This window comes from Leuresthes tenuis, unplaced genomic scaffold (genome assembly GCF_036924035.1).
Source record: "Leuresthes tenuis unplaced genomic scaffold, fLeuTen1.0.hap1 SCAF_3, whole genome shotgun sequence".
Classification (NCBI taxonomy): Eukaryota; Metazoa; Chordata; class Actinopteri; order Atheriniformes; family Atherinopsidae; genus Leuresthes; species Leuresthes tenuis.
Genome location: NW_027325357.1, coordinates 25,480,178 through 25,505,016, shown reverse-complemented (window position 1 = coordinate 25,505,016; position 24,839 = coordinate 25,480,178). Strand labels below are relative to the sequence as shown.

The 24,839-nt window shown below is 45.5% G+C and overlaps 2 protein-coding genes across 11 annotated transcripts in view; both read right to left on the bottom strand.

The window, feature by feature from the left end:
• The window catches only part of arhgap46a (Rho GTPase activating protein 46a), a 28,729-nt gene extending 7,770 nt beyond the window's left edge, over positions 1 to 20,959 (bottom strand). For 3 of the 6 annotated variants that reach the window (XM_072382751.1, XM_072382753.1, XM_072382756.1), the window contains exons 1-3: positions 15,751 to 15,776; positions 10,424 to 10,930; positions 1,255 to 2,668 (exon numbers count right to left, since the gene is read on the bottom strand). In XM_072382751.1, coding sequence (XP_072238852.1) covers positions 1,255 to 2,668; positions 10,424 to 10,930; positions 15,751 to 15,761 — 1,932 coding nt within the window. In that variant the 5' untranslated portion in view covers positions 15,762 to 15,776. Of the gene's footprint in view, positions 1 to 1,254; positions 2,669 to 10,423; positions 10,931 to 11,075; positions 11,178 to 15,750; positions 15,777 to 17,789; positions 18,050 to 20,835 lie in introns of those variants that run through there. The other 3 variants (XM_072382754.1, XM_072382755.1, XM_072382752.1) reach the window with 3 other exon arrangements.
• A 320-nt stretch (positions 20,960 to 21,279) lies between these two features.
• The window catches only part of sulf2a (sulfatase 2a), a 43,309-nt gene continuing 39,749 nt past the window's right edge, over positions 21,280 to 24,839 (bottom strand). For 3 of the 5 annotated variants that reach the window (XM_072382758.1, XM_072382757.1, XM_072382759.1), the window contains exons 18-22: positions 24,184 to 24,326; positions 23,900 to 24,008; positions 23,775 to 23,808; positions 23,269 to 23,322; positions 21,280 to 22,903 (exon numbers count right to left, since the gene is read on the bottom strand). In XM_072382758.1, the coding sequence (XP_072238859.1) occupies positions 22,873 to 22,903; positions 23,269 to 23,322; positions 23,775 to 23,808; positions 23,900 to 24,008; positions 24,184 to 24,326 (371 nt within the window). In that variant the 3' untranslated portion in view covers positions 21,280 to 22,872. The remainder of the gene's footprint in view (positions 22,904 to 23,268; positions 23,323 to 23,774; positions 23,809 to 23,899; positions 24,009 to 24,183; positions 24,327 to 24,839) is intronic. The other 2 variants (XM_072382761.1, XM_072382762.1) reach the window with 1 other exon arrangement.

Below are 24,839 nucleotides of genomic sequence, written 5' to 3'. Positions count from 1 at the left end.
GGAAAAGTCTTTACACAATGAGCTTTCAAGCGTTGCTTGGCGGTGTAAAACACTGGAGATGCATAAAGCAGCTGAAAATACAAATTCTACATGTTTAAGCATATTAAGCAGTTCTGACTGGTTTCTTACTTAAAAATAATGGCTCGGGCAGTCAATTAGAGCTGCACAGCTTCCTCTCACTCTCAGCATCATATCATATGAGCTGTTCACCAAGCCCAACCCAAAAGGCTGTGACCCAAGTCCTACTTCCCATAAAATCAGTTATTGCCTTGAGCTGACTGTCATCCAAACAAACACTCACCACCACTGTGAGGGTTCACTTGTTAGTATGACTGCATGAGGTTAAGATTTGTGCCGAGTGAAAATAAACGTAACTACGTTCAATCTAGTAAAACTGCAGTAAACAAGATTCAGTAGCTGTCAGATTAATGGAATAAGGACACGTCTTAAACAGACTTTGGGACACCCACGACTGGAATGTAATTCATTACAAAATGTTCTATATTCTTTTCAAATAGAGTCTCTTTGTTTGAGAAAACATTTCCAATCATAGAGACACAGCTGAATAGCTATAGAAAACACAATAATGTAAGGAGGCACAATTCTGATTCAAGAGGGTATTTGGAGATTAGAAGCAGCAGATCTTACTGTAGAACTGGCTCCACGTGCTGCCACTTGCATAAGTGTCTCCAGAAGTCAAACAGCTCTTTCATCATCAATCATGTGCCCCTTTTGTAAAAGTCCTTAACATCGATTAAGCAACGCCACGTTTCATCTGCATGCATTTAACTGCTCTGCAACTGCAAAATACAACCAAATCCTCAGTGTTATCTGGAGTTTTGTTTCAAAAATAAATCTAATTGGATTGATTAAGCAAAAGGAACATTTCGGCGCAGCAAAAGAATCTGTTCATTCTTCTGACAACGACTAGATACATTACAAAAGCACAGCTTGAAGTTCCCACAACACAAAGTTGCTTTATTCAAGCATGACTAAGCCTCATTTGACAGTGAAACTGAATTCTTTCCTAATCTGATAGTCAATCTTTCTGTAATCAGAGCCTTACCAACTCAAACAAAGTTGAAAACAAGTAAACCTGCTACGATCAACAGACCACAGAAATAGAAGCAGACATGTCTGAGTCTTTAATTGGGAAGGAAAGTACATAATTGGGTTAGCTACAATGACAACTATTTTACCTTTTTGCTCTCATATTCACACACATAAAACACATAAGCATAGAAAGGAGGCTACCTGGGAGGGTGGTCCCGGGGTCTCTGGTGATGATAGGCTGGCCTGGCTGTTTATACTCATCTCCAAGGTGTCCACCTTTTCATAGGTTCTTTTCTGCCTCCCTGGTATTTCCAGAGGGGTCAGAGCAGGGTTGCCATAGTTACGTGAAGCCCCGGTGTCATCTTCTCGTGATGGGCACCTGCCTGTTGATCCCCCACCACCTCCTCCATACCACCTGAGTGAGTCTGCAGGGGAGCGTGTCCGAGGTACAACAATCCTCTCCCCCATTTCTGGGTCCAGCCCTGCTCTCACCTCCCTCATGGTGTTCGAGCGACTCACCACCTCCCTCATCTCTGCCATAAGCCTCTCATTTAGGGCACACAGCTCCCCGCTGCTGCCTACTGACCCCGGCCTGCCTCCTCCACCGGCTCCCACTCTCCTCCTGCTCTTTCTTCTCAGACTTGGGGAAGGGCCGGTAGAGTAGCCAGAGTCTTGATAGTTTGCCATGGCTTGCGGGGTCGATGAGGAAAAGTCCTGCGAGACCTGGCTGCTCTGCCTGCTGTGTCGTGCGTCCATGGCACGTTGTACAGTAGCCTCGAGGACCCGCCAGTTTTGTTTTTTGTCCAGTGAACTCGGGCCCTGAGATCCTGCTTCTCTGTCCCTCAAATGGCCTCGAGACTGTTGCAAAGAGTGAACTTGGGGCTGGAGATGTGGCTGTGGTTGGGTCAAGACAGGGTCTTGCCTGGAGGTAGGGGAAGGGGCACGCGGGGGCACTGGGGAGCTGGACGGGAGCCCCTGTTTGGGGTCCACGTTGACCATGTGCTTGATGCACTCCAGACCAGCTGGGCTGTAGTCAGAGGCAGAAGGATTCCTCCTGTGTCTGGACCCTGAATGAGACGAACCAGGGTGTTGGAGGTGTCGAGGCTTCTGGAGACTGTGGGTAGGTGTCAAGCGAGATAGAGGTTGTCCATTGTAAAGATGCGCCGCCTCCACTTCCATGTCTGTTGGAGGCTCATCGTATATAGGATAGTCTGAAACTGGCTCATCGTAGATTGGGGCGGTGCACCCATACTGGGGGGAGACGGGACGTGGTGTGCTGGTCTGTGACCTGTGAAGGAGCGGACTGGGGTGGTTACTGTCTGATGTAGCCAAGCAAAAGCTGCCATTGCTGGCTTTTCTTATATGATGGGCCTGACGGGTGTCACCAGACATTTTGCCAGCAGGGGCTGTTTTATATCCCTGGCTGGAGCTTGAGTGTCCTCCTTGGGCCTTGCTGCAGGAGGGATGCAGGGTAAAAGTACTGGCTTTGCTATGGGAACCGTGCTGGAGGTGCTGCTGCAATACTGGGATGGGCTGGCTACGGCTCATGCTGTTCACCTTCACCAACATGGCTGCTTTAGAACCAGGTACTGGCTGCCATCTTTGAGAAGCATCCCTGAAACAGAAAAAAACTTCAGTCAAGGCAATAAAGTGTATATATTTAAAAAAAAAAAAAAAGAATCTAAATAAACAACAACAAAGTAAACCGAGGGTACCATAAAAGCATTATTACATACAATCATCCCAGGCATGACAGGCCTGGGAAAATCAGCAGCAGCCCAATAATTATTTTCAAATCATTTCAGTGACTTCCAAAGACTTAACCTCATTTTTTACTCTGGCATTCATACCAGCCCTGTGAAAGCCACATGACAATAACTCCTGCGTGTGTTGTGCAACCCAACTACCTAAAAATAAAATGGCTGAACATACATCTGACACAGTTCCTCTTAACATGTGTGGCTGACATATGCAATACAAAATGTTTGCTGGAAGTTGTACCGCATGAAGAACCACAGAATGAACTTTTGAACAACAAACCAGCACACAACGATGATCTGAATAAAGTCAAGACAGCAGACGTTCGCAGCTGAGATTCTCATTTAGGCTCTATTTTTCTGTTGAGCTACGAGGCAAAATTCAAAACCAAGAGCTCGCCGTTAATCTCTTCAACCAAAAACAATCTGCCATCAATCTGGTCACGCTACCCTGATCTGCTGCACTCTGCTCTGCCGTCGCCTAATAATTTCCCCCTGCAATCTAATTCCTTAAGTGAGCCGAAACTTGCGCTCTCAAACCAACTTCTGTGTCTAAAGCTGGCATTACAGCACACACATGCATGGACACAGATGGCGTCTAGCCTGAGAAACGTGAAACAGCTCAATATACTTTCTTGCTTGCTCAAAAGGTCAGACAGGAAAACAACAATGATCAGGCAAAGCTGACGTACCTTCGTGCTCTCCAGCTGCTTCTTGACATTCAGTAGGGTAACTAATTAAATAACAGCTGATTGTTCTAATAAATCCAAACAAACAAAATAAATAAATGAATGAAATCAGCTCAGGGACAAAAACTTATGCTGACAGGATTCCCTTTTCCAAGACCACTACGACTTAGTTGAGAGTTGGGCTGTAACGGCAGGAAGAGGACGTAGAGGGAGGAGAGAAGGAGGTGGAATGACCCCCCCCCCCCCCCCCCCTCCTCCCCCCCTCCACATCTCACTGGAACAATGCTGAAACAATTCCCCTGAGGTCCCTCATTCTAACAGCAAATTTCCTTTAGCCCTCTCAGCTACAGCTTGGCCCTTCATCTCCCTTTCTCTCTGCCAGGACACAGTATGATCCAACCCCCCCCCGCCGTTTGTGCCACCTCAGCCATTTGAATGTAAACACTCGTCCTCAAACATTCCCACAGATTCACCAACCACAGCTGGGCCTCAGCCACCTGGCACAGTACCCGAACATGCTGCCCCAGCCTCTGATGTCGCCCGCGGCCCCTGCCACACAGAAGACAATCAAGACAGTTTACTGCCCATTTAACACACTCCCAGACAGACACGTGTGAAGACGAGCTCTGACAAACCACTGTTTGGTTGTTACAAGCAAGTGTGAGTGTGTACGGTTAGACAAGAAGGTCAGGGGGGTGTTGATAGGTGGTAGTTGTTAAAGACATGAAGCCACTGTCGGGGCTCTTTGAAAGGGTGTGCGTTTTCTCACTCTGGTCTTGTCAAACAGGAAGAGGTGGCACAAATCCAACTAAAATCACTGCCACCCTAGCAGGTGATACACAGCTGACTGCTTAGCACTGGGTTGCCATGGTAGGAAAAGCTCACACAGGAAACATCAAGGCTGTTCAGATAATTGTATTTCAAACTTAAAACTGCTCCACAGACAAATCAAAGCTTGTTGCCCGGACATGAAACAATCTCTCGGGTTTATGTAACTGCCAGCTGAATAAAACACAAATGTGTTTTCTACGTTGGGCTGGTGACGAACTTTATGAGGACTGACCCTGACAAAGTAGTGACCACCACTTCCTGTCAGGGGGAGGTCCTCTGGACAGTTGGAGAGGGGGCTTCTCCATATTCAATACAAACAGGAAATGCTTAATGTAAGGTTCACACGCTGCATTCAGGGCGGAAGGGGGGGTCTTTATCAAAATGCCTGACTTCATACATCCTCATGTTAAAAATTCACTGGATGTTCAAAAGCATTATCCTTTATCATTTTTGTCTGATTATATGATTGCTAAGTTATATCAGGATTAATTCAGTGGCTAAATTAAAAAGGTTGTCCCTAAGACACTGAAACTGAACACTAAACATAGGTCTGTAGGGAGCAGCTCACAGTGTTGGGGGGGAGAGGAATTTTGTGAGCTTTGTCATTGTTGTTTGCCCACTATTGTCCCAGCCGGGCTCAGCAAAAGTCTCGCATGTTCACCCCCCACAGCACTGGCACAACATACTGGGCGTCAGCAGGCAGTTCAGAACGACGATTGTTGTTATCACAACTAAGGTTTACTGCGTCTTCCACCTCCATTCAGTAGTCTGTAATCCCACAACACGCACAAATAAGTGAAACCAAGGTCGAATTAAAGTGCGATTATAAAGTCCGAATCAAAAGAAAAAACGAGACAGTACAATGGTGAGAAACTACAAGAGCTACAACACACAAGAGGCATTTGGTGGTGGTGGTTTTGGCTGGTGGTGTGAAGTAGCAAGAGAACCGAAAGAGGATAGCGTGAGTGTGTGTAAATGAGAAGGGCTGGGGATTAGTCGTGGGAGAGTGCAGCAAGGGAATGAGCGGGAAAGCTAGAATTCCTCAGGGCTCATTCAGGGGCCTTTGTAGCGATCAGGGGTGCCTCACACAATGCAAGGCTGTGCCATCGTCACGGAGACGCCTCCCTCAGTGACAGAAACAGAGATCAAGAAAGGGGCAGAGAAAGAATCATCTTCAGTCTATAGTCAGTCAGGCAACGTCCAGGTTACGCAACGCTCCACAGGCCGCAGCGTCATTCAAACAACAATGAAAGTTGTTTAGAAAGGGTGCGTTGCCATCTGTCAGGTGTTGGTTGAATGGTAGCTGAAGGAGGGGGATTATGTTATCACAGCAGTTAAAAAGGCATGATCATTATTATCGGGAGTGTATGAACTTGCTCAAGATTTGTTCCAAATCTCCTGTTTGTGTGCGAATAATTTCCATTCCAACTACTCTCAGGCACACATGATTAGACACATACATCACAAGCTCACATACTATAGCAAACCCACATATGTGGTCACAAACCCTCTCACTAGAAGCCTGATGGTAGCGTGTGAGATCATTGGGAAGATTGAAAAATGGAAGATAAAATAAAGTTAGAGGCCCTCTGGGAACGAATGGGGTAATCTGATTGGCCTCAGGAGCAACAAATCGACTTAACGGTCAGCAAGTTTCAATTAGTCTCAGCAGCCCTGGTTGCACATACAGAGTCCAACGTACCTCTGTCACTTTTTCTGAATATACTCACAGTCAGCTTGTCCCAAACAGCTCTTTACATGCTACTATGGAGAAGCTACTTTCAGCAGACGTCTCTCCCTTTTTCCTGCCTGGAATAACAGTTGTTGGAAAACCCATCAGCTGAGTCACTTCAACGGATAGGGATTTGAATTGGGAAATTCTTAAATATATCTCCAGAGAATAAGGGGATCCAAAAACAGGGGTTATTATTAACATTGGCTGGACAGGAAGAGGAAATGAGGTCACAGGGGCCAAGCTACTGCTGCACAAACACCTCAGAGCACAGACCAATGGGATAGCTGCGATCTGCGAAAGGGAAGGAAACTGAAAACACACAGAGGGGTCACTATGGAGAATGTTGCGTGCTCTTGGCTGCGGCTCAAAGTTGCACAGTCCATCATAAAAATATTAAGCAGCGCCACAAAGTAACATTGTGGGTTTTGGGGCAAAGATGGTAGCATCCTAGTTCCTGTAAGACACCTCCAGAGAGCCAGCTGTCCCGCAACAGCTGAACTGACGCACCTCCCTCCTCTGAGTCGAGATGTCTGGCAGCTGCGTCTATCTGTGGCTCCCGCGGCCCGGCCCGGCCCGGCCCTGTGAGGACTGCTGGGCTGGGTCAGAGGACAGCTAGTAGGAGGACTCTGAGGGGGACGGGGTAAAACCAAACCCAAAAGGATTCCACAGAGACCCGTCTCTGGAATCTGAAAGTTTATAGCTTCTTTAGAGAGGTGAGATCCAATCACAGGATGATATTACTGAAACTGCTGTCGGTCTCTACTCTACGAAATATGATCAGACACAAAAAAGAACAGCAGTACACATGGTGGAAGCCTAATTTTACGACGTACAAATTCTCCGTCTCGGTCAGTTATAAGTCAGCTGAGGTAGGTCAGAGCAGTGTGCCTGAGGCCAGTTCACATGTGGCGTCATTGGATCTTTGTGTAGTATTCCTTCACACCACAGAAACAAAAAAAAAGAAAGGTCAACTGTAAAAAGAGGGTTTGAAAGATAGCTAAAATAAAACAATAGAGGTTTTGGATACACTGCTGGTCTGTAATTCAGTTTCTGACGATGCTATAAACTCAGCAATTACGGGAAACACAGAGTGAAAAGTGGAATGTGTAGAGAGAGCAGTGAAAAAAAAGCAAAAAAGAAAGCTCGTCGTCAACTTTAACCAGACCAAAGTGTAGGATTTTAGATGGAAAAACTAAAAACTTTTTATCATTAGAGGCAGACGTCAGACGGCATCTATAAAAATGAGCTTACCACACCAGGAGCGCCGAGATAAAACACGTCCTTCCAGTGTGCGTAAAAATGTTGTGGCTATGCCTTCAGAGTGACGGGAGATGAAAAGCATAAAAGACTTCTGCTCTGGCAGTGAACATGAACAGAATGTGTGAGTCATTAAAAACTTTATCTACCCCATAAGACGCCCCCTCATTTCCTAAATAAATCCTACGAGTGATTTCTCCCACATGGCTCACTCGGTTAGTCACAAGCATGTATGGGGAAGCTGGTTTGTTTAGGCTGTTTTTACTCCTCCCAAATACTTTTACTTTTGTCTGAATAGTTAATTTCATAAAACCCCCTAAATTCCCCAAACAGAAACTGAAATTGATTTAACAATGAAAAGTTTTTTGTTTTTTTTCTTAAATTGGTCGTCTCATCAGACTCATCACCTTTGAGGAAAAGGCTTTCATCTTAAGCTTCCCTAAAATATTCCTTTAACGAGAAAACTCAACATCGCTTTAACTGAAATCACTGCACACTCATAAAACCAGCTATAGTCCATAGTGAGGTTGGCAAACAATGCCCCAACCCAAACAAAGTTCACTTAGGCACTGCCAAACTAATAGCTCAGCTTTCTGAATCATTTCAGAGGAATTCAAAACCGGCAAACAATCAGGAAAGTTGAGTTTTTAGGAGCCCAACATCCATGTGTCTACCTCAGAATGAATGCTGGTTCGCAGCTATATCATTACAGGGCTAAATGAGAGGGGTGTATACAAATCGTTTAGTGTTCCTCTCCATTCAGCATACGTACACTTCCTGCTTTGAGAAAGCTCTCAGTTGACCCCGGGGGGACAGGCAGGTTTAAGTGAGGGCTTTTGTTCCCTTGAATGGTCTGTTAAACACCTCAGGGAAGTCCATGAGACAAAAGAGTGATGACACTCATGTAAACCCCCATGAGTCATTTCTGGGTCGCCTTGCAACACGCCGTCAAGCATCACCCATACTTTTAAAATGTCTAGCAGACCTCAGCAGGTGCGCAGCTCAAAAGCTCCGTGAAAGGAAGCTCATGCACAGCCACACTGAGATGAATCTGCTCTTTTGTTACATTAGAAACTTAGCTCGTCATTAACAGGCAAAAAAAGAATAAAAACGCATCCATACACGAGGAAACATCAAAACAGATGTTATGAACTTGTTGATTTGTAACACCGTTCATTCCTACATCATGGAGAGAGATCCATTGGCCACAGTTTGCTGCATATAACCTGTGACTGACATGTTTATCTGTGGAGACCACGGTACTTTCCTGATGAGCAGAGCAGACTTAAAAGTACCAAGAAGTTCCCATGGCATGTGATAAAACTTGGCCAATGATTAACAGATAAGGCACTCGGGTAGACAAGCAAGGGTGCCTCTATAACTTCACTTATCATAATTGTAGACAAACACACAAAGATATGAGATCCACGCACAGAGGAATGTGCAGAGAAAGGTAGCCGCGTGAACCAAGAATAGCTTACAATAAGTTAGAGAAAGAATGTGTCGTGAGGAAACCATCCATTTTGAACAGATGTATTAACAGCATAATACAAAAAGGAAAGGAAGAACTGACATTGTCCCATCTCCGCAAAGAGCAGTTTTGTTTTTAAAAGGTCAGAAGTTAATAACGTTTAGAAAAAAAGGAGGAGAAACAGAACATGTAAAGACACGTCAAACTTTGCTGGGATGTTCAAACCAACTGTTGAGTAACTTTAAATGTAAAAAAAAAGGGAGAAGCATTTTAGAGAAGAAGGGGGAAAAATAGAGTCCCTAACACTAACACACTAACTCTGATCTGGGTTTGGACAGAACAATTAGCAGACCTCAACCCACCATGACCCTTCCAGTTCTTCATTTACACTTTCCCACTCGCTCTCGTCCCTTGTTATTATCAATAAGAGGAAGACAAGTGTGTCCCTGAGTTTGTTTTCATCCATTTTGACATGACGCATTCCACCCTCGCTGTGCACTTCCAGGTGGTTTCTAATTACCTGCTCAGAGACTGAGGGTGAGCATGTGATGGGCCATATGGCTAAGTAGGGTATCAAGCCCCGGTCAGCGAAAGACTACTCAGCTTTCCTCTGTGGAACACAGCTGGTCATTGTTTTAAAGGGGAGACAGAAAGAGGTTCTGGGAAAGGTTGAGTCACTGGGGCAGTGTGGGACCCTGTAGGGAGTTCGATCTCCCTCAACATACACCAGATGCAATCCAATAAGGCCTCCATTAGTGTCATCCAAAAACCAAAGCCTACCAATTAGTCCCCCCTTCACCTTTACACAATACTGAAGTATCAGAGTTACCCTCTGAGAAGTGAGAAGTGAGAAGAAACTGGAGAGCCACAGTTGCTACGACAGACCCTCCAAAACTCAGCAGAGTCCGCCTTGTTCATAGGCAGCTGGAATGTGGCGGTTCTGCTTGTTATTAACCACAAACAACACTCTCTCACATGTCTGCCATGCGTGCACATAAAAGGGGTTATAGTTTTCTATGGCCTGGGGCCGGGATTTGTTTTAGGAAAATGAAATGAGTATTGGAGAGCAGAGCAGAGCAGAGCAGAGCAGAGCAGAGCAGGGTGGTGGTCAGCACACAGATGGCCTCAGTGGCCCTGAGCCAGGGGAAACACAAGTGGCATGCCTGGTATTTGACTTGGAAGGAAGAGAAGTGGTTTTGATGAGGCCACAACATCGAGCACATGATGGGGGCTCTGAATGACTTACTGTTTGGGCCCGTTCTGCACCAGCAAACCTGGCATAAGGGGAAATGTCATGCTCTCTAATATAAGTGACCGCTTTCCCCCATTTGGTAGCGATTTGCTGAAATGGCTGGGCATGGTTCACAGGCAATCGTATGGAAACGTGGGACATATGGAATGTTCAGATAAGTGAGAAGGAAAACAAAACAGCAGTCTGGCCCAAACGGTCAAAAGTCAACATAATCTTGCAAATTCTCACAGCAGAAGCATTTGAGAGTCTTTACAGCTCACTGTGGCACATGCTGTGATGACTATCACATTTCACCCCCCTCTTTTCTCCTGGTAATCTGAGCCGCTAATGATTAAGCATAAATTCTGCATAAGCTACTTGAGGTTAAATAAGACTTACCTCAGTGAGTCTTTGCTGCCATCCTCGCTTTGTTCTGCACTGCTTTCATCTCCCTTCGATCGGCTGTCCACTGCGGGGTCCAGCTCAGAGTTGTCATTCTCCTCGCTGGGCTCCAGGACTCTTGGGACCGGGCTGTCACCATCCTGCTCAGGCAGGGGGGTGCAGCGCCCCTGGCTCCCCACGCTGCTGATACTCCCTGTGGTCCCATGGTGGTGCTTCTCCACACCTCCTCCGACTTGCTTGGCCTCACTGCATCGCTTCATGGCCTGGAGCTGGGAGAGGGGCACTATGTCGGCTCCCGGGGGTCGGTGCCAGACTGTGCGGCGCCCGGTGGAGTTGTAGTAATAGAAGCGGCCGCTTTGGGGGTCAAACAACTCCCACCACTGGTTGCCGTCTGCCTGGCGGACAGGAAGACCTGAAGGAGGATCCCAGCCGCACTCACCTGTGGTCAAATTCACATACATACGCTCGCGGGAGCGTGGCTCCAGAATCTCCACCCAATCAGAGCTGAATGAAAAGAAACAAGGCCCGTTAGAAAGAGTTACTTCCAGCTGAATGTGGTGGCAGATTATTAAAAAACAGGACAATTCTGCTTTAGAGGCCACAGTCACGCCTGAGTACTAATCAACTGGACTGGCAGTAAACAACTCACACTGTTTGACAAACTGAGAGCTTCAATGGTGCCCACTTGCCCATATGGACGTCTCCTACATGCATCCATCTGTATGTGCGTGTGTGTTAGAAGTGATGTCACCCCTAAGCAGTGGAGCTGCAGGAGTGACGGTGCGCATGTATGTTTCCTGAATAAGGAGACAGGTGGACACACTCAGAGGGACGCCAGGCATGGAGTCAGCGGGGCCCAAAGGGAGCCATACGCTCAGAGTGATTCTAACGCACAAACCAAAGAGCTCAACTACAATCAAGGGTTAGAACTGCCAGCTCAGCACTATGCATACAGAACACATAAATAAGACAGTGGAGGGAGAAGGTGCAAAAACAAACAGAAAAACAAAAAAAAAAAACACTGAGGCAGAGATTGACAGGAGGAGAAAAAAATGACACATTCTAGAAAAGTACACCGAGAAAACCAATTACACACAATTAGACGGTGAAGTGAGTTTCAGAGCCAAAACTCAAACATACAACTGTGTTAAAGTGTGAGGCACTGAAATGCCACTGAATGATCTCACGACATATATGAGCTACCGACATAAAAATCAGGGCCAATACGTTTGACACACACACAAACTCCCGGTGCTACGTATAAAATGGGGTCAGGCTATTTTTTAGCGAGCTCAGTTTATGTCCCCTTTGATCTAGTTTTGAAGCGGGGACCTAAAATGTGCCGGCAAATCCATGCGGGAAGAGGGTTGCTGCAAACAGCCAGGAGGAGCCCTTAGCTGTAGGTCAGCATCACAGCACAGGAAAGAAGACAAAGAATCCTTGTGATTTATTGGTTATTTTGAAACGATCCTAATTACCACTTGAGGGTGATGGCAAAAGCCAGGTCCATTCCATCCTTTAATATCCCACCCAACTCTAGCTTAGTATCCTTGGCAGAAAGTGCCAGTAGGGAGGAATTAGTGTCACAAGAATCTGCTCGAGTTTTGGATATTTTCCCAACTTTCTCAAGACAGAAATGCACTTTTCCTCTCCAACACGGTTACTTGTGGTGTGAACCTGCTGTCCAGGCTACCTGCGATGATCAGATGGGGGGGGGCTTAGCATGGTGAAGAACGCCCGCCATGACCACAAAATATACACATGCGTTTCTCGCGTTCCTGCCGAACCGCCCCTGCGCACACTCGGCCCTCAGAAATAGATGCAGGAGAGTGTGGTGCCAGATTTACACTGTCACCCTGTTGGCTGCAACTCACTGGGAACAACAGCTGTTCTGTTTTAACTGCAAAGCCTCGAGTCACACCGATACCTGTTCATCAAGTACCAGCCTCTTTCCGTTTCATGTGCTGCCAGCAGCAGCCCCCGGCTCTCCACACCTTGATATAACGGCCCGGGTAAACATAGAAAGATCATGTAGAGAATATAGGAGCTTTCCACACAGCGTTTACCCATGTGGCCCCACGCTCTCTGCTGGGAAGCCATCTGGTCCAGTCCCTCACACCAGGCAAGCAGCTCTGACCTTTAGAGGACTCGGCATGTTTTTTTGTTTTCTTTCTGTAAGTGCGTTTTAAGCCTGACACACATATATATATATATATATAAAAACTGTTCTGTGCGATAGGGATTGAAGACAGCTTTTAGATACAGACCTCTTACAAAGATAAAAGTCCAAAAATGAGGCCCAGTTAAAAGAAGACGACTTTCAGACTGATTAGATCCGCAACACTTAATGGGCGGGAGGCCTGGAATATAATGGGGCATTCAATGCGCAGTCAACAGTCAACAGCAGCCCACACATACCAGAGACCATCCTTTTATTGCCCCCGGTCTCCTAAAGAGGCGTTCCCACAGTAAGAGACTCATCTCTTCATGCTGCATTCTCTGCCGTGTTCATGGTGGCTCTCTGTAAAAGCAATGTTTGAATCTGAAATCAAACTACCCCATTCCTTAAGGACTATAAAGATGAACATGAAATCTAAAAAGGCTCCCTCTGCATTTTCCTTATTTTTTTTTTTCTCCTCTCTTCATTTTTTGTTCTAACACTCGACAGCAGTGATGAATTTTAACGCACGGGGCCGTGTCCTAAACGTCCCAACAGGAAACCAGGGTTTGAGGGTCAGCACTGGGGGCCGTGGCTGACGAGATTAGCAGCACGGGGTGTAGAAGTTGCAAAAGGGCTGCTCCCTTTGGGTAAATAAACAGCAGTCAGAGCTGAGAGCCAGCCTGCTGGGCTCTGTTGACATGACCAGATAAGCAGGAAGACGGGCTGTTGTCCAGGTTCTGAAATCACTTGAAGAAGAACTTAAAAAAAAAAAACCTGACCATTACATGGTTTTGCCTCAGAAACAGAAAGCAGAAGAATTTTTGAATGAACAGAATTGTCTCTGTCGCACATTTTTAGTGGAGATTATTTACTATATGTGTACTTTATGGGATACTATGTCAATAAATCTCGGTCTTCTCAGCTTCAGGCAAACTGTTCTCTAGAAAAGCAGGCATAAAAGTATGGCTCGAGACTCCAAACAACTGAGACAATCTGCCTCACGCTGCAAATGTTCATAAATGGCTTGGAATGCAGTCTGCACCGGCTCAGCGGAGTTAAACTCCAACAGAGATGTTTTATATTGATCTAAAATTAACTTGTTACACACGCGGTCCTATGACCCAAGCATACAGCACCTGATTTACCTCTGGGGAGACTCAATCTAATTGAAGCAGACCTGTTTTGCCAGAGATCCATGTTATGGGTTTTTGCCGGCCTAATGCAACAGCTGCCTTCGCTTTTACACCGCGGACTGGGGAGCTGTTTACAGGCAGGGACAAAAGACCTTTTTTGAAGCAGAATCCGTCTGTGAAAACTTGCTTTGATCCTTCTGCTCTCTAACTTGTACCGATTCACTGAACTTCTGTTCATGAAATACAACGATTACCTGGGAATAGCAGAAAACTGCCTACGGGAACTACAGTGACAGATTTCATGTCCTTTTCACTCTACTCGTGTGGGACAACACACTTTCCGCTCTCCCCGTGGCACACACAGTCTCTGTCTCCCATTTGGGTCAAGGAGACATTTCAGCAGCATATGGTTATTCCGCAGCGACTAAAAATAAAGCTGGTCAGATTGTACAAAAACAGAACCCACCATTGAGACCGAGAGGCCAAAACCAACACGGCCGACAAAACATCAGACGAAAAAAAGAAAGAAAACATGCGCACAAACACACCTCCCTGACCATCATGTAACTCACAGTCGCAGTGCGCCCGACGCTTTCCGACGGAGAAAATACTACGATCGATCAAACCCAATTTACAGGCAGCTCCAAAAATAACTGGAACTGTGAGCGGTTTCCCAGAGTGAGGGAAACAACAGAACACGGCTCATGGAATCTGCCCCATTGTTCAAAGCCAACGCCAAAGTGTAAATGGCACTTTTCCCAGTAGCAGTAAACAGAGAGGACTGGACAATGCATGCACTAGAAATAGGGCAACGAGCAGCCTTGTGTCATTGTTCTGCTCTGGATTTCAAACAAACTCAAATACCAGTATGGCTGTTGATTTCAACAAAGAGATAAAAAACACACAGACGGACAAGAAAACGTTTTCACTGGGGAAGCATAAAGTTTTGACTCAACTATAGCGGCGGAGTTCCATCAGATTATCGTAATGGCTGAACTGCAGCTTTATGCTTCGGTGCCACTGAGGCATTTCTGATGTACAGATAGAAAACCCCCAGAAACTGAGGCAAATGGGTGGGTGGGTTTACTGGATTCAGTTGTCCATAAACCTGTTAAAGTGACATAAAAGACAAGAATCAGTGAGCCAGTTACACTTAAGGTAACATGGTACCTTTTCCAGCAACAGATGGCATTGAGCCGCTGCTTGTGACTTTCCTTCAGGGGCCAAAGCAGGCAGAGTTCTCACACAGGGTCTGCCATTCATCCAGGAAACCTTAGCACTCTGGTCACCAGGCAAAGCAACAAGTGCTGAGGTCCACCCATGCCGGTATATTTACAGAAGTGCTACTTTCTATTCAGAGACATAAACCATCCCTTCTCCTCAGATACTGGCTTAAAAAGACGTTATTGTTCTGAGGAAAAGCGGGAATATTAAATCGGCTTGACACACAGATGCCAAACTATTGAAAATGGTTGCAGCATTAACAAACAACTTGTTATTAGGTCTCACGGAGCAAGCACAGGGCTGTACCTCAAAGTAATACGAGGAGTGAGCTGCCAAAATCATGGACTTCAGCTTGGTTATGGATAAACCATGTACAAAGTCTATTCAGCGTGGCTGCTAGGCAACCCGCTTATCTAAATATTGTAAACTGAGAGCAGAGACATGGGCTGACTACTGAGTGCTTGGCAGCAGTTTCAGTAGCTGTGCCTAACGGGAGAGCGTAACCGTAAACCTGGCGTGCTCTGTGCTGTGGTCACAATTCTGTTTTCTACCAGCAGCTCCGGAGTGTGTGTAACCTCATCAGCTGCGCTGCCAAGACAAAACTGCACCTAAACTAATGGAGAGGCCCCCTCTTGTCCTTTTTCCTCATCACAGGCACAATTCAGCTTTAACAGAGGCAGCGGTCAGCTTCCTGGAAGCTTACACCGAGAAAAAAAACCAAAAGTGTTTCTGTAACAAACAGAGCCGAGGGTCGGGTGTACACGGCTCGTCACCGTGCAGGAAGTGGGAGCAGGCGTCTTACTCACCGCCAGGACATCCAGAACAATCCCAGGGAGAGGCGAGAGTGCACATGCTTCGGATGACAGAAAAACATCCAGCACCTGTCATTCACACATTCTGCGGCCCTTTTGTTTAACACCTCCCGTTCCTCTCGTGTCACCAGAGTCACGTGCGGGGGGAGGGGGGGTCAGAAATCACACAGCACAATTTGTGTGTGCGCGGCAGATGATTTCACAACAAACAACTCGCCATAAGGACCACACCGTGTTGGAGTGTGAAGGACGACTGAGAGGCTTTTTTTTCTCTCCCAACAGCCCTCATAAAAAGTTAACGCCAAGTTTGGGGTGAAACATTTGACATGATGTGTTTGCATACCTCACAGGGCGGCACGCTGCCCGTTTTGGTTCAGATTTCTCCCTTCTGATCTTGTAATTCCTCTTCTATTTCAGGTTACCACAACAACAAGAACCAAGATCATCAAAAGTTTATGAGAAAAAAAAAAGAGCTTTGGATAAACATGAGGGATGCTTTAAAAGTGAAGCTAATTAACAGACAAGGCCTCAAATGGGTCTACAGCTTTTCTCTTCACCTCAGACCTTCTCCTCTTTCCTCTTTTCACCCCCCCCAAAATTCAACAGTTGTCCGTTTCCATTTCTCACCCGTCGTCTGCTGACACCGGCAAACAAGTTTGGGGGTCGCCTTTCACGCTCACCACATGAGGCACGACAGAGCTGCCTTATGTGAGCTGACCAAGGCGCCGCGGTGGCACGTTGCCAAGGAGGGGAAGAGAGGTAAAGCACTTTAAGACCTAAAATCCGAGCTGCCAGATGCCTTGCTGAGACACACAAAACCTGAGTGGGAGGATTGGGATATGCTCCAAAGCTGTCAACCCAGTCACATGATTCCCCTTCCGAAAAGTCAGATAAGATGCTAACAAGCTGCCGAAGCTGGTTGCGACAGCCTTCTTAAGACAGCGAAGTGGCCCACATTGCACCGTGGTGCACAGATATGCTGAAAACTGTCTCCTGCTGCAGGTGTTAAACTTCTAAATATAAATGATCATAATAATAATGATGATGATGATAATACCAAACAGTTATCTGTACACTGAAGCAGTTCCTCTTTAACAAAGATGATCATCATCATTACCTGGTAAAGACGAGCAAATGCATTTCAAAATCCCCCCCTTTCTTTTTGGTTCGTATCACCAGAGATTGATTGACATTTCTGAGTCACAACATTGACACACCTAAAGCTGCAGCGGCAACCCGATGAACCGGTTCAGTTGCCGTGCAATACCTTGCTCAGCCTACACGAACGACGCTGAGCGTGGCGTCTAATGCAAATGAAGGAATGCTAAAATAAATAAATAAAATGCAAATAATCCTACATTTACTCTGTAATAACATATATATATATATTCTGCACAATGCAAAGTTGTCACTGATGACAAATACAACAAAAGATAATGTAGCTGCTTGAGAGAAATTAACCTATCTGTGTCATTGAGAAATCATTTAAAAAAAGTAATAAAAATAATATCTGTTGCAATCACCAATAGTTGTTTTTTTTTGTTATAAGCCAACAAGGTCTCTGGGAATAGAATGTCCTCTGATGGCTTACAATTATATGCATTACAAAGCCTGTTAAATGCGCCCCATTCTGAATCCTGTGATAGTGCAGAACAATGCAGACCATTGTCAGATCAACAGGCAGGCGCCATTCAACGAGAACTCTCTGTGTTGCCTCCACACAGGGGCGCCCAGCCAATCAGAGCAACGTCCGGGAGGGGCTTGGGCCATGCAAAAGAAGGTCTGGGGTGACCTCCTTCAACAGCTGCCCTAATCCAAAACTAGAGACAGTTTCCCCTCTTCACTGGCGCTGGATTAGACTGGATCTCACAAGGTCACTGAGCCACCTTCAACAAGGCCAGCTTTTCCCATGCTTCTTTCCAACAAGCAATTTTACATGGCCTAAATGCATTCATTCCCTCTAGCTGCCAAAATGTTTAGCCTCCCACTGCACCAAACTGATTCTCCATGAGATGTGAAATAAAAGTGCCTACCTCCCCACCGGTTCCAGGAGAACATTTTTGTTTGCAGTTGAACGCTACTTTGGATACCCGTGCTGTAGTTTGCCTACAAACTAAACGCAGAGAAACAACGCTCTGTGATGTTCTGTATGGAGAGTATTGTCTTGTCCTGTCACCTCGCAGAAATCCTGCTGAAAGCCTCCTCACTGCTCTGCTGAGCAGTCTGAGCCTGTGTGAGAGCACACAAAGCAACGGGACTACTAAATTCCCTTTTATAGGAAGCAAGTCTGACCAAACAGAAGTCCCTGTCCTTCCTAGAATCCACCCCTTTCTAAGCTGAAGAGCATATGGAGACTTTTCAGGTCGGATAAGACTCTGGACGAGAGTGAACATGTGCAAGAGAGGCTGATCAGATTGTTTACCGCATGCAGGCTGGCCTTTCTGTCCAGTACACCAGCTGTCCGTGCACCAGTGGGGTCACTTGCCCAAATGAGAAAAATTAACCAACTCATTGGGGCGGAATTGCGCACTTTTAACTGTTTAAACTTTATATTGTAAAATCTTCCCGGGTCATGCATGTGTACATGTTCAGCACAACCTTTCAATAACAACCTCTGGTTATCCATGTGCAACCGAAGCAGCATCCCTCATTAGTATCTGACCTGTTTGCCGAGCACCAGAAACAGTTTCTGACTTAATTTTGAGGAGAATCGCACCATCCCCCGATTCCCCCCCATGCTGACATGACAAACGAGGCCAGAGTCTAATCCCAGAGTAGAGTTACAGGGTCAGTTTGGGAGGGAGGGGGGGTGGGGGCAGTGGCTGGACGAGGAGAGGAACGCAGTCTGGTGAAGACGTTAACGCTGGGTCTGCGTGGGCCTGACTGAGGGGAGGAGTGGATTTAAGAGGCCATCACAGGGGATCACCATGTAGGGAGATTACATTTTTCCTAATAACGCCATACTTTCAGGTTATGGTGGATTCTTTACTGATGTTTTTTCCCCTTACATTCCTGTGTGTGTGATTTGTGTTTTCAAATGTTTACACTTGGTGACAGGTCAAGACCAGTTCTTTAGAACCACGACTCGCTCATCCTCACAGCCTATCTGAATGTACAACAAGTTATTATCCTGCATAATGCTACTGAGTGATGATCAGCATTCTTAGCATTAGCGTCAACTCAGTGTGCTCCGGGAAGTTAAAGCAGCCCTTAATCTCCAGTGAGGGAAGGTGCGAAACGTCAAGCGATTGCACAGGTGCGGATAACCGCATTTGTCCAAATCACCTTAACCTCATTACAGAGTCACTGTGGCAGGCCGCAGACAATCAGAGTCAAACGAAAAGGGTGTGCTGAGTTTTAAGAGCGCTGATCCCCGAGGATGTGACCAGGATTACAGGACAGGAAAGGATGTTATTGCTGAATCATCTGGATTGAAGCAGTTAAAAAAATGACCCTAAAAAAAAAAAATCAAATAACATCAAATCACAGTGCTGTCAGTGGAACACGAGCTCCAAAAATGCCTTCCTCTCGGCTCTAAAACATACTTATCCATTGTCAAGTCGTCTATAGAACGGACATCCGGTCCAGTCTTTGTCCAAAGACCCAATTTTGATTCATTTTGCTGGGGGATGGGTGGGGGCTAAATTGTTCTCCTTTTTGTTTGACAACTGCTGTGAGCCATCAGGGTAAACTGTGGGACAACATGCTATTGTGATTCCAGCTATTCATATTAACAAGCTCATGAACGGAAGAGACATTCCGTGAGGTGGCAGCACCAAGTGGATGATTCGATGTCTTTCCATCCTGCATTCTCTGTGACGTAGAGCTGGACGGATTGATGTACAACAAGCTGATGGAAAAGGACATCATGTAAAGACATCAAGGTCTTTACATGCATCCCCTGCACACCGCCTCCAGTAGGGGTCCTTAGGCAAGACTCCCTTACCCTACCCGCCTACCGGTGTAAGTCGCTTTGGATAAAAGCGTCTGCCAAATACCTAAACATAAACTGCCAATATTTGTGAGACGAGCACCAGCCAAGTGGCGAAAAAGCTGCACCCAGGAAGCCACGCTGGTGTGGCAGGGCAGACTAATACCTTCAGGCAATATAAACAATATGTGGCACAGAATTCAACAGGATTATTGTTAATAATCAATGAAACTGTTAGTAAAAGTGTGTTTTTTTAAGTCATTATGATTTCTGAAACGAATTTATCCCATATCAAAAACAATGATCGTTAAACATTAATCATAAACATGATGTTGTCAAAGGAACTACAGTATTTACACTGAAAACAAATCCTCCACATCCCAGCAGGTTTTAATAGACTGCTGGGGCTGAGGATGTCCAACTCCAGCAAAACTGAACAAAGTTTTATAGCACATCTGCAGTCAAAGCAGATGGCGAAGGCATCCGACATGTGGAGATCAAACCAGTAGCGGGGACCAAACAGCCACCAGTGAAAACTGGAGCAACAAATGGGGACTATGGAACATTTGCCTTTCGCTCTGGTTACTGGTCTCCTAAACCACAGCAAAGAGGGAAGTCGGTCCAGCCAATTAGTGGACGACTTCAAAGTAAGAACCAAATAATGTGATACAGAAAGAAAGTAAGATTGAAGCCCACTACTGTGTGATTTGTTGTAGCTGGTCAAAGTCTTAGTACAAGTAGCAAGATTGGGCAAATTCATACTGTTAAACGTCAAACTTTCCTTCATTCGTTTTCAAAGCTCCGCGCGAGCAGTTTGAATCGTCTGCACCTCTGCAAACGTTACACGCGCTGTAAAACACAGCAACGGCACAGACGTGACATTTCAGTCCCAAACAACCGCTTCAACTCGATAGCTTCGCATTAGCCACATTTCCCAGTCATCTTTTTTAAGTTTTCCCTTTTTGCCAACAGCCAGGGTTCAAAATGAAATACTTGAGTGGAGTAATGTCACTGTCCGGTGAGTGGCGCGGTCCTGCTCGCCTGAGAGCCGTCGGCGGCAGGATGATAGCGAGGCAGCAGAGCTGTGGCCTCTAAACTTTCACCAATTAAGTTTTGCTTCGTGTCGAAATTAAACAGAGTAAACTTACCTGGTCCCGGCCATTTTTCTTCACATTGTAAACGAGGCCTAAGTAACGAGGGAACGCTGTTGTGCTTCTGAGTTTAGTTTTCTGAGCCACAGAGCGGCGACTACGGGATGGTCCACCCGGTGGTGGTGAATCCGATATGGAGTCTCCGCCTCTGCACGTGAGTCATGGGTTGGGATGGGGGTCACCCAGTCTGCAACCCCCACCCAGAGACTGTATATGAACTCCTCCCCTTTTACTCTATACCCAATCCATCCCGGAGTCCTTCGCTGGCTGTCCGAAAAGAGAAGCCAAACCATAAACTAAACATTTAGTCTTGGTTGGCTTCGCGATGCAGCGTGATGCGGCGTTAAAAGACCAGAATGACCACATCAAGCTCAGAGGAGACATAACTGTCTGCCAGCCACGGAGACACGACTTCTAATCAAATTTCCCCAGGCTATTTACACAATTATTTTTATTGTGTAGATAAGCTCTTCAAATGTCCAGGTAAAACAGGCTCCCCTTGTATTTTCGTCTCTGCTGTTTAAAAAAAGCACAGACTGCAGTGGCACAATAAAGTTGTCTGAGTCATTTGAATTTGATATCAAGGTTGCGCAGCCCAGTATTCTTTCGTGACATATTCTCACTTGACTCAGCCGGCCCGCGGACAAGCAGACAGAGACACCTGCTGGAAAGGAAAACAACTAACCCTCCATGCGATTCCAGGATGTGAGTCGTGTAATATTTATGGACAACCAACACTTTATTTACAAGTTCTATCAGTAAACTAGCTCTATGAAAATATCTGAAGAAGAGAAAAAACTAAGCCAAGTAGCTAAACATCACATCAGCAAGTAATACACCATTGTGTTTTTCCTGGGGTACAGAGTAGGCTGTATTCATTCAAGTACACGGCGTATCTTGTCACAGTGAACCCTTTAGGTGCTTTTCTCATGTAAATAAGAAAATGACAAACATAGACATCATGGGCAATTACGTCTCTCAAGTTAAATTTCCCCTACATTGTGTCAACTCATATTGTACAATGAGGTCAGCCTCTTCAGTATTATAAAAAATATTGTAAACATTTATATTAATTGCACAACATACATTCAAATACATACTGTACTGTACAGCAAGATCTTATTTCTGTATTGTTATCCTGTAGCACCGTGTACAGCAAGCCCAGCTATTTGGAAATGTCTACAGTGTGCCACTGACAATACAAAGGAAACAAATGGAACTCATTAATGACGCATTGTGTCAATGGTCAAACATTCTGGATGATTGTAGGACTGGGAAACAGTGTTTGGAGCAGGCCTGTTCAAATTATGATCACATCTAGTCTGTGTATGGGGTTGAATTCTTGCAGGCAGACTCTGGCCGCCTCATATTTCACAGCTGTGAGAGAAAGATGACCTTTCATAAAAGACATTCAGTGTTAAGATCAGTTATATTACAAAAGAATATGGCAAAAAGTTGGATACAGTTGCTGTCTTAAAGTCCTTGTCATTTCTATGTGAAGACAGGTTGGTGCAGAGAAAGAATGACTCCTAATTTTTCCGTTTATCATCAGGATGTGCCATAGAGACGTCATGAGGCCATGATATCATTGTGTAGCAGCAGAGTTGACATGTAGCTCATCATGCTTCTACCCAGTCCCATATGACACACAAGAAAGCAGATTAAAGCAATATACTGTATATTATCTACAAGCATTACTGCCAGACTGAATGGCTTGTGGACGCCAAACTCCCCCACCTGTTATATAGCATCACGTTGCTGTTAGTCTTGACAGGTGGGGTCTAACCGGTGTAAACTGACATGAAATGTGCTCTAGAACAGATAATTGAAGAAGAGTCTTAAAGTTTCCCCTCAGCTTTAGTATCTCCTTGACGTGGGGAAGAGCTACAAAGAGCAGCTCTCACAAATTAAACCCAGATTAGAGACGTTTCAGGTTATGGTCCAACGAAGTGTGGTCAAGGTCCTTAGGTCATTACTCCACATTCTCCTCCCTCTGGTGAAGATGCTATGAGACTGGTTGTGGGGTGTCTGTGGTTAACCAACCCATCCTTCCCAAATCTGCCCCCTGCACATGGGAAACAAGTACAGTAAGTTAAATGTGCCACCGAAAGCATTCACTGGAAACCATGGCTCCAGTAGTGGTCTGTTCCTACAAACACTGCGAGGAAAAGTAAAAAATGATGGTATCAGGACTGAAAACACAACATACTGATGCTGCCGTTTTTGCATTGCTTTACTTATATTAGCTTGAGAGGGTGAATGAGGCAGAATATGGTGTGAATTTGCAATGCAGGTAAATGAGAGCTACTGTTAGTGGATGAGTACAGAGCTACAGTAAATAGGAAAGCATAAAAGAAAAAAAAATCTGGAAGGAGATAGTGGTAGAGCTTGGCTGACTACAAAGGAGCAGATGGGTTATGACAAACTCACAGTGATTTGGAGGAGGGCTTCTTCACTTTTGGCCTCTTTCGACGATGAACTGGCCTGAGGCATGCACAGCACGTAAACACGCGCAGGGCAAATGCACGTGCGTGGAAACAAACACACAGGTATATGCACACACACACACACACACAAGTGTTCACACATACATGCACACAGACACGTACACACAAGCAAGCACACACACATACGCACAGCAGAGACAAGCAATTAGGCGTCATTAAAAAAAAAAAAGGGAGCAGCAGAAGCTGTAAAGCAGGCCTGGATCTTAACCTTCTGTGGATTACTTTGATCATGACAGTAAGGAACCGTGGCAGTTTAAAGAGGTACAGTTTCAGAGCACTTTGTTTCCTTTGACTCCCCAGACCACTCGCAAGATAACCAAAGACTCACTGGGGAGGCAGAAACCTTCCTGAATTCTCATTGTAACTTAAAATTCCATCTGGAGTGTTTGTAAAAGTAATCAGCTGCGAGCTGTTAAGATGAAGAAATACCTGTATTCACTGAAGTGGTTTCGCTCCTTTCCTCCTAAAAGGAAGTGGAGGGAACATCAATCTCAGTCTGAAATGACCGGAGACACGATAATAAATCATGTTTACCTGAGAGACATTTTACTCACCCTTCTCTGGGCTGCATTGCTTATGGCCTTTACAGCCCCGTAAGTCCATGAGCTGCTGATGCATTGAACTCAGAGCATTGCGGTCGAGAGTGCTGACAGCATTTATCAGCTGCAAAACAAGACAGCGAGGACAAAAAGTCAGCAAAGGTTTTGGAAACTCTGGAAAATGTCTGGAAAACTGTACCCCCTGTGCACGTTGGAATGCACCACATGGATCATGTTGTGGGATCGTTATATTGTTATTTAGATATGCCATAATATGTGTTTCTGTACAAATGAAATACCTGGTATGGGTCAGTATTGAGGTCAAAGTATTCCAGGAAGCCAGTGGCAAATTCACAGAACAGGAAGTTGTGTGTGTCATTGATGGTCCTGAGGCACCAGTATGTGTTGTTGTTGGCACTGGTGCACGCACAGAATGGACCCACTGAGGGAGAGAGGGAGGAGGTGAGGAAGGGAGGGCTAAGTTTGGAAAACAAGACATTTGAAAAGAGGGCGACAGAATATTGTTTTTATCATTTCTGCTGCGGAAAACAGAGCCAAAAAGAGGACAAAAGGTATGTTGAAAAACATTGGGTTTGGTTGGATAGTATCTTTTGCTCAGGGAGGTTCTGGACTGAATAAAATAACCAGGAAATATCTGAGTGGCAGACGTAATGGTAGAATCTTCTGGACACTAAGGTAATGAGTTTTAATGCTTGACTTTTTTTTTTCTCCTCCAGACTTCATCATGAAATGAATGAAGACAATCATCTTCCACAATTCCTTGCAGCCACAGGATTCAAATCTAAACTCAAACATTTTCCTACAGCTGCACTTACTCAGACTTATGTAAATAAACGGGGCAGTAGCGTGGTTGGGAGCAGCATAGGCAAACAGCCTTTAACAACATCCTTCACTTTTCAGGCCTTTTCTACACTTTTCGGAATTATTTACCTTG